At 38.4% G+C, this 10,352-nt stretch overlaps 2 protein-coding genes across 2 annotated transcripts; one reads left to right on the top strand and one right to left on the bottom strand.

The window, feature by feature from the left end:
• Positions 1-1,962: 1,962 nt before the first annotated feature.
• On the bottom strand, positions 1,963-3,487 carry LOC132798714 (WD repeat domain-containing protein 83). The gene is made up of 4 exons (XM_060810671.1): positions 3,323-3,487; positions 3,069-3,260; positions 2,325-2,855; positions 1,963-2,264 (listed from the first exon to the last, which is right to left on the bottom strand). Exons 1-4 carry the CDS (start codon positions 3,399-3,401, stop codon positions 2,140-2,142), a joined length of 927 nt encoding a protein of 308 aa, XP_060666654.1. The 5' UTR covers positions 3,402-3,487; the 3' UTR covers positions 1,963-2,139.
• Positions 3,488-3,773: 286 nt separating this feature from the next.
• LOC132798711 (menin) lies at positions 3,774-10,266 on the top strand. Its single transcript, XM_060810668.1, has 3 exons — positions 3,774-5,482; positions 6,491-7,749; positions 7,809-10,266. Exons 1-3 carry the CDS (start codon positions 5,245-5,247, stop codon positions 8,472-8,474), a joined length of 2,163 nt encoding a protein of 720 aa, XP_060666651.1. The 5' UTR covers positions 3,774-5,244; the 3' UTR covers positions 8,475-10,266.
• The last annotated feature ends 86 nt before the right edge of the window (positions 10,267-10,352 follow it).

The raw sequence follows: 10,352 nt of genomic DNA, 5'->3' as shown, positions 1-10,352 counted from the left end.
GAGTACAAAAACAAAATAGACATAAAATTTTATGATTTTCTGTTTATTACAACACACACACACATACACATACAATAAAACATAAAAATAGAGCAAAATAAGGAAAAAAAACTAAAATATAAATATGCGAAAACAAAAAAGATTACAAAAAAAAAAACTAAACTAACAAATATGATAAAAAACGAAAAAAAAAAAACAAAAATAAAAACAAAATGGTACATGCTACAGCACACAGACACATAGAAAAGCACATACATACATATGCATATGTATGATGTATGATGTAAAATGATGTATGATGAGCATGCTGAACTCTATAAACACCATCGCATTAATTTTTACATTTTTAAATTATTTTCTATTATTTAATTATTTTAAGTTTATATTTACAATCAATTATTATTATTACGTTGTATGTATAAACAACCTCCTCCCAAAAAAAAAACGAACTTAATTGTATTTTTTCCCTTTTGATTTGCCCAAAAAACAAAACACAACAAAAAAAGGATAGCAAACAAGAATTTTTTGGATTTTGGAATTTATTGAGTTTTTGTTGATTGTGTATATCTATATAATTAATTGTAAGATGAAAAGAGGAGAGAGGAGAGGAGAGTGCGTGGCAAGTGAAAATCGTTTATTATATAAACTACACCCACACACACAGCACACATATACACACCCACATACATATATATTTATATATATATAAATATATGTATACTTTATATACATACATGCAAAGTACATACGACATAAGCTAACGCAACATTACATAATATATTATAACTACTACTAAAACAAAATACAAGTACATTAATTATGCATATACATATATATATATATATACATACATACATCCAACATATACATATAAATAAATAAATTGTCCATAAATACATTACATTGTATTATGCGATTAGAACCTAAGTGCAAGCAAGCAAGAGAGTTCACAGTTAAAAACACAAACAAAAACATAAGAGAGGCGACAAATTACAAAACAAAAAAAAAGAAAATAAAGCGCATCCTTCGTATCAAATGCCCCATGCATGTGTGAGTGTGAGCGACAGCTACAACAAGAGAGAGAGTGTAGAACCAACAAGCCTGCAGAATCTCTCTTACTAAGCCGCTGGGACGCTGCGCGCTTGTCAGAGCAGGCTTTTTGTCAGTCACGCACCCACAATGGCACATAGTGTCTGGTTGTCGTCTGACAGGGAGACCGCTATAAAGAGAGAGCAAACAAATGCATCGGCAGCATAGCCGGCAGAGTGCGCAGCGTAGCAACGGCTTGGCCCCCCAAACAAACGGAGAGAGAGTTTGAGAATGATGGAGAGAGCGGCGCTCCACCCATACACATACACACACACACACAAACGCACACACTTGGACATGTATTAGGCATTTGCATGCGAAGATTTTTTGCGTACGTGTTGCGCGCTTGCAAAAAAGGCGCCTTCACATTTAATAGCTAAACAACAACAACAACAAGAACCACATGATTACGCATTATATACATAAGCCAGATCATACATACATACAACAACAACAAACAACATATTACTACGTACATTCATGCTCTATATAAACAAACAAAATACATTAAATAATTACAAACAACAAAACAAACAAAAAAAAAATACGAAAAAATTATGTCAAATAAATGGTTTTTCCTTTTCCCCTCAAAGAAATACAATTTGTGCTTTTTATTCATTGTGTGTTTACTTATTGCTTTCAGATCTATTGGATTAGGCAACCAATGTTTTTTTAATGCATTATTATTATCCTTTTCTATACCATTTTATCGCCAGGCCGTTAAACTATCGGGATATTTAAAAAATGGCGGATTTTCCGATTAATACGTCAGTTAAAAAAAATCTATAGCATACTTATTTGGGATGCGTATGGGCAACGAAAGTTTTTCTTAAGTGATCCAAAGAAAAGCATAAGCGATTACTTCTTTAAAGCTGATATAGGAAAAAAAGCAGTTTCATGTAGATTTGTTTGTAATCTTCTATCACATAGAATTAATTGCAGATATCGATTTCAACTAAACACTGAATTTATAATCTTTGTTTATGTATTTAATAATTGCCCTATTTAGTATAGCTTATAACTATAGGAGTCTATTCTAAAAATGATCATTTACAGCTGTTCCTCCTCGATCTGCACATCTGTAGTAAAGACATACATATCTCTCCGTCTAGCGAAAAGCAGTTCTTGTCGCTTCGGATGCGTCGCTAGCGAATGCACAACGCCACCATTGTCACCTGAAAGAAAGAGAATATAGTTTAACAGGCGTACTTTAAAAACGAAAAGTATTAAATTACTTATGCGAATACGCTGCAGTACTTTGGCCTCCACCAGATCCCAGACGTAAGCATAACCGTCGCTGGATCCCGCCACAATGTGAGCATCGCTCTGCAAAATGCCGCATTCGATGTGATAGTCATCCGCCTGATGACCCTTGTACTCGTTGAGTAATCCGCCCGTCTCACAGTCCAACAGCCGCACAGTGCTATCCTGACAGCCTGCCACCAAGCATTGCTCATCCCGTGTCTGCGCCAGATATGTGATGGGTTCGCCCACCTTATCGCAGGTCATTTCACCCACACGAATGTCATAGTGTCGCACACAGCCATCGAGGGAGGCGGCATAGATCTTGTGCTCGTTGGTCAGCACCGTTGTGATGCAATCCTTGGCCTCTTTCATTACCTGTACAGGATCGAGGCGTCGTGTACGTATGTCCCAGCACATCACAGCATTGTCACGTCCCCCAGAGATCGCTATGGAGGAGTCCTCGTTGAAGCAGACACATCGCACACCTCCAGCATGACTGCGCAGCCGTCGCACCGGTGTGCCTACAAACAGAAGTAGTTGAAAAATTCAAAATAAAGCAACTGAGAGATTGCTCGACTTTATGATACCCACTAATCAACAAAACGATCCATTATTTAATAGTAACCAAATATTCAGCAAACATTTATAATACTATTATTAATGTGATTGTCAAAATTTGATATAAATTTATTATCGCTCTGCTGCCGTAACAATTAATAAATGTTTCGCCTCACCTGTTGATACGTCCCAATAGATAATGCTCTTGTCCAGACTGGCTGAGACTATATAGCTGCTATCGCAGCTGCCTGCTGCATCAGTTACTTCATCCGCATGACCGCCGTAGGTCTTCAGCAGCAATCCCGAGGCGGGATTCCAGAGTTTTACCTTCTTGTCTGAGCCGCAGCTCATACAATAAGTTCCATCCACTAAAACGCCAAAATTACTGGTAACTATGTTCAAGTAAAACTAGAATTAAGTATTTGCTTACCATTATAACGCACTGCACGCACCGCACCCTGTTTGCAATCGATGGTCTGGCTGCAGTTGAATTTCGCTAATTCCGGCATTTAACAATTTTTGTTTATGTTTTTTTTAGAACGACCGCAACTGCAGTTACAAAAAATACACAAGACGTATCGAGTGCAGTGAATAGCAAAATATACTAAACTAGTTCTAAAATACCAAGACACTGGCGCTGGATCTGATTCAAAATAAAATCGATTTGAAATTACAGTTTTATAATCGATCATAGAATTTTTCAGAAATTATTGCATAATAACATAAATTATTAAGGTATCATTTCGCTGAGTTAATTAAAAATTTTAATTGAGCAATAACTACTTGTCCGCTTGAATTACATAAAAGTCGATTCTTTTTACGCCAACAAAAACTATCGATTGAAATCGACTAAAAATCGAATCGGTTCCAGCTCTAATGCCAACAATAATAAATAAAGCAGCGGCAACAACAAAACAGTGCGCGACGCAACAGCAGCACTTTTTCAACAATTTACGAAATAAACACAAAAAAACTGAAAGAGTGGCAGTGAAACGCGGTTTGTGCTTTAAGTAAATCAAAGTGGTGAAAAATATTAAATTGAAAACAATAAATAAACGCGTAAAAAGAGCGACGCAAATTGCGTGGCACATAATAAAACACGCAGCAAGCACGTGTGCTTGTTGGCTAGGGGGGATGTAAGAGACGCGCGCTACGCAATTTTTGGATGCTACGCAATAAGATAGCCCGAAAGCTACGCAATTTCCGCTACTGTCCGCTGTGGGGCGCTCTACGCACCTGCCCTACAAAACCATATAAAAAAACAACAAACTCGAAACGTCGATGCGGCGACCGCTGCGCTGTTTGTCGCTTGCTGCTTCTGCTGCTGACGTGTGCAAACGAGTGCGAAGCGACGACGACAGGATATTTAACTAAAGCAAAAACAACAACAGCAATAGTGGCAGCAAAAACGACGACAGCAGTTGCAAACTGCACGACAAAATTAACGAAGTGTCCAGTGTGGTGCAATTGAACGACACACCGCACGCATACACACACACGCAGCAAATACAATACACAAAACAGAAGGCAAATGACAGCAAAAAGAGCAACAGCCACAGCAGCGATAACGAAAGTGCAGCAACAAGATTAACGGCAGCAGAAAATGCAGCGCCACGCAGCGCACAGTAGATTGCATAAAAATCCTGCTCAAGAATAAGAAGTGCATACAAATACAAATACAAACAAACGCAAGTGCAAGCACACACAAACACAAGAAAAACAAGCACATAACAAACGCACGTACACACACACACACACACACACAATCAAGCTGCGAGCTCAGAACAGCAGCAGCTACAGCAACAACTAGAACAAGAAGAAGAGCAACAGAAGTTAAAAACAGCAACAACAACAATAAGAGCAGTGACTACAGCAACAACAAGAACAAGCACTACAGCAGCAAATACAACAACAACAACAGCAACAAGCAGCAGCAAACAACAACATTGAAAAAAAGGGCAAACAGTGCGCGCACAAACAAGGTGGAAAGTAAAAAAGTTGTTTGTCAACTTGTGGCGTCCATTGCACACCACCCCCCTCTCTCTCTCCCACCCTTCGCAGCTGCGCCCGCGCCCTTGTCCACTGTTGAAACTTCTGCTGCTGCTGCTGCTGTTGCCGCTCAAAGCACAAATGTTGCAGCAACAAAGTGTCTGGCTGTACTGCTGCTGCTGCTACCACCAAGTGGAAGTGCAACTCCGCGTCCAGTGTGCATGCAACAGCGCCTGCGGCCAGTGCTAAGTGGCATCCACCAAAGCAAGTGAAAAATCATCATCCCAGTAATAGCAACAACAACAACAACAAGCAGAGCAATTTGTGTTTTAGTTTTTTTTTATTTGTGAGTGGTGCAACATCATGTCGACGGTAACACGCAGCGCGAGCGCAAGTCCTTGCATGGCCCTCAATGGCATCATCGATGCCAGTTTGTTCCCCTTGAAGTCCACCAGCGATGTGGTGAATCTCTTTCGACGCGCCTTGACCAGCGCCATCGAGCCCGATCTGACGCTGCTCTCCATCGTTGTTGGCTACATCGAGTTGTCGCTCACCACCGGAGAAGCGGCTCAGGCGGCGCAGGCAGCACAAGCGGCACTAGGTGAGCAGTCAAATTGCATTTCATTCATGAACCGTAGTGTAAGGATTTTGATTATTTGCGCAAGCCTAAAATTATGCCATATTTTTTTTTACTTTTTTCTTTGTTGTCACCTAAAATTATAAATGTTTTTAAAACATATTTATATATGCTATGTTTTAATTTATATGATTTCTTTTTAATTCATATTTAGTAATTGAAATTCCAACATTATTTCGATTAAAATATGAATGTCAGCTTTTGATTATTTAACAGTGCCTTAAAGTATGCTATAGTTTTTGTGTTATTTACATTTCTGTGAAGCAATTTAGACGTTTTTTCATTTGAATTGGCTGATTTTTTTATAAATATTTCGCCACCTACATTTCAAAAATTTTAATTAAAATTTAACGTAAATGAATTTAATAAAGTTTTGGCTTTTAATTTTTAATTTATGAATTTTTTTGTATCGTAAAAGTTTGTGTCTTAGAGGCTCTAAATTATTATGGTAAAACTTATAAAATATTAACTTTATTTACTGCTATAAAGACTGAACTTTAAGAATTTACTTAAAGTATACTTATTACTATATATTATTATGTTTATAGTAAGGGATCTACATATGTAGCCTTTATAAAGAAAATTTTTGATGCCTTAAATAATTGTTCTCCCACACGAAACACAAACGAAATAAAAGAGATTTTACATTTTTAATAATTAAAAATTTAATAATTTATTAATTATTTTTAAAATTAAAGAGATTTTACATTTTTAATAATTACAAATTTAATAATTATTTATTTGATGTTAAATATAAGTAGAATATTATAAAAATAAGAAATATTTTTTGGAATACTGAAAAAAAAACAGCACGGAATTATATTTGGAATATTCCTTTTATATATTATTTTCTTTCTTTTCTAAAAATTACTAATCAATTATCATTTAAATACAATTTTTTTCAATTAAATTTACGTCTTCATATATTAGTAGTATCAATATTAATATCTTCTTCGCTTTTACCCCATTTAGGCAACAGCAGCGATGTCATCATGGGCAACAGCGTTCCGTTTCCGGTGGTCACTCATGAATTGATCGCAGGACTCTATAAGAAATTCCAGACCATTCTGTCAGTGGTGGACAAGCCAAAGCCGCATCGCCAGGCGACGCGCGACATCATCAAGAAGGTGTCGGATGTCATCTGGAATTCGCTAATACGCAGCAGCTACAAGGATCGGGCACATCTGCAGAATCTCTACAGCTATTTGTCGGGCAACAAATTGGATTGCTTTGGCGTTGCGCTTGCCACCACGGCGGGATGTCAACTGCTCGGCTATCGCGATGTGCGTTTGGCCATCTCCGAGGATCATGCGTGGGTCATGTTCGGCCAGAAGCGTGTGGAAAGCATCGAGGTGACCTGGCATGGCAAAGGCAGCGAGGATAAACGTGGACAGGACATTGGGGCTGGCATTGAATCCGGCTCTTGGCTATATCTAGGTGGATTGGCTGTGGTCTGTGAACGTGGCATGGAAGTCGCTGCCATCTGTGTGGCATTGAACATCTCCCTGAGTGCGAATAGCGATTGTGTGGAAGTTGCCGAACTGCAGCAACAGTTGCTGTGGCTGCTCTACGATTTGGGGCACCTTAAGCGTTATCCCATGGCACTGGGACTGCTCGGTGAACTGGAGGAGATCAATCGCACGCATCGCAGCATCAGTTGCGAGCAGTTGTTTCGCGAAGCGATCGAAGCGTCCCGCAGCTATTATCACAATCATCACGTTTATCCGCACATCTTTCAGGGCAACTATTACAATCGGTTGCTCAAGTATCGCGAGGCATTCGCCGCCTGGGCCAATGCCGCGGATGTTATCCGATTGTATACTTATCAATGTCGCGACGATGAGGAAATCTACAAGGAGCTGCTGGACATTGCCAACGAGCTGATACCCTATGTGATGAAAACGGAGAGTTCGGGGCATTCAGCACGTAGCATTCTACGCGATGCGGAAGTTTTTGCCAATCTGTTGCGTTTCTACGATGGCATCTGTCAGTGGGAGGAGGACAGCTTGACGCCCATTTTGCACATTGGTTGGGCCAAGCCGCTGGTGAATAACATTACCAAGTTCGACTATGATATACGCTCGCAGGTGGTCATCAAGTTGCCTGAGGATTTGGAGGCGGAGGAGGCGGCTAAGAAGGCAGCAGCAGCAGCAGCAGTTGCCGCAGCAGCAGCAGCAGCAGCTGAGGAGGGCAACAACAACAATAACAACACTGTTGTTAAGAAGGATGAAGTGAGTAAAAATTAGTGTACTATTCAGAGATTTGATACTAATTGTTGCTGCTGTTGTAGAAACCCAAATCGGAGCTGCCCACAACGCTGGCGGATTTAACAGCTGCTTGCGGTGAAAAGATTTTAAATCCCGACTTTTTGCTGCAAGGCGGCGGTCAACCGTTTGCCGATCAGAAGCAGCAAGCAACGGTGGAGACGGAGACGGTTAACAGCAACAATACAGACAAGGAGGCTACAACAACTACAACTACAACAACAAGCAATGGCGGCAGCGCGGCGCAATCGCCGCCAACTGAGGCAAAGCACAAAGAAGCTAAATTGGAGGAGAACAACACCAGAAGCAGCGGCACCAGCAATAACGTTGAGCAGGCGACGCCAATTGTCGATGACTATGATCCGTTTGAGATCATGCTAAAGCGTCCAGTGATCACGCTACATAGTCAGAAGATGAAGGGTCTGAAGGATCTGCTGCTGGCGGAGAAACTCAACACGCATGCCATATCATTGCAGGTCACCGCGCAGTCGGTGGCATCGCGTAAAGTCCGTGGAGCAGCAGTGGACAGTAGTCGACAGCCAGCAACCATTTCGGCCACAATCACAGCGATAGCGTCCACGGAAGTAGTCGGAGGAGCTGGAGGCGGAGGCGGAGGCAGTGCAGCGAGTGCATCGTCGGGGGCGGGGGATTCAATTGCAGCGTCGCGACCGAAGCGTACAAGACGCGAGTAAACACAAAAATCGAAATTGTAGTAATTTGTTGTTTGTATTTATATATATTATATATGTATAGATGTATATCGTATATTGTATATGTGTGGTTTGCGAGCAAATTCAGCGACTCGTTGGACTTGCCTGCGGACTTTTATTGGCATTAATCCTTTACTATTATGCATATATAGTTATGCGCTATCAATATTTTTGATGTTCGATGTGTATTTATGTAGTTTGTAAGCGCGCAACAAAAACCGTTAGAGAACGCTTAGCGTTTTAAAAAGAGATCAACACTCACACACATACACACACACCTTATACATACACACCACACACTCACACACACACAAACTGAAGAAAGCACACAAAGCTGTCGACTATTTATAAAGAGTTCGCTGTAAGAACAGCGAGTCAAATCGAACGAGTTTATTAAATTCTCGCTCGATTTACTCGCTCTAACGTATTTGTAACCGTATTTTAGTCTGTTAATATTGTCTAATGAATTAATTTGTATTGTTTTTGTGTATTTATTACTACAACTTGTTTCCTCACAAAAAAATTCCTCCCTATAATTTTTGCTTAAGCTCAAACGTAACTTTATTGGTGCTCTTCTACGAAAAATTTGAAATATGTGTAAACAAAAGTACTATACTACATCTATATCTATAAATTAATCTATGTATATCTACTAATTTATGCATTTTATGAGGCTAAGCTGTTTTTTTTATGTTTTGTTTACAGTAAGCAGAAATATCTAAACACACAACCACAAAAAATAAATAGAAAGAACATAGGACATTTATTAACGCAACGGAAAACATATTTAACACTTCCTCTCTATATGTGATAAACTGTTTTTTCTAGAAAGCTTTCATATACTTATTATGTACTATAAATATACGTATCTAATAATACACTAACCATAAAACATAAACATATACATATTTATCAAAAACTACTTTATACTTAAACACTCACACTTAACAAAAACAAAACAAGGGCCGTGGGAGGGACGCGGCATGCACTTTTTAAATAATCGATCAAAGATCCAAATGCTAAATATCAGCAAAAACAAAACAGAGGTATTTTATTTTGTTACAACTTTCGAATAAGTATTGTAAAAAAAGTAAAAAAAAGATAACAAAAAATAATAAGCAAACCGGAGCTTAAAAACAAATTGTTAAATGATGATAATAAGCATTATTTTTTTTTATTTGTGCGTCGTGCGTCTGTGATGAAAATTGTATAGAGCAGAGAAAACGAGGAAGCGATTAAGCCCATTAAAAAAAAAACTAAGTAAACAAAAACAAGAGAACACAAATCGAACAATAAGTTCAAATGGTATTAATTAATTAATCAAATGTATGGTGTTTTATTCCTTTATAAAAGTAGCATATTTAAACTACAAACAAAAACATAAAAAGAAAACAAATCTATATTAATACATACATATGTAGATATATTTTGGCATACAAAATTTTTACCGTAAGCTATGAAGTAAAAAACTAAAAAAAACCCAACACTTTTGGCAAACAAAAATCCAATCCAAATTTCTAAACGAAAAAAAATAATCTATCAAGCAAAACAGCAAAATGAATACATGCAATAAATCAAAAGCATACCGCAAACTATTTATTATCAATGTTAAACGTTACGTATATATATATATTTGCAATTGCTCAATAACCCTATTAGCTTGAAAGTCAAATAGCCACAAGTCAAAATGTTAAAAAAAAAAACAATAAATGCATCTTTCAAAAAGCAAAAAAAGCGAGCGCTCGATTTTTCACTAAGCCGATAGCGCTCAAAAACACCTTGCTATCGATAAGCCAAAACAAATTATTTCAGTGTGACCTCTCATGTGTTATTTATTTCAGCATGTAACTTATCGAATCT

The sequence above is a fragment of the Drosophila nasuta genome, chromosome 2L (genome assembly GCF_023558535.2).
Source record: "Drosophila nasuta strain 15112-1781.00 chromosome 2L, ASM2355853v1, whole genome shotgun sequence".
NCBI lineage: Eukaryota > Metazoa > Arthropoda > Insecta > Diptera > Drosophilidae > Drosophila > Drosophila nasuta.
This window is presented reverse-complemented; position numbering and strand designations above follow the sequence as displayed.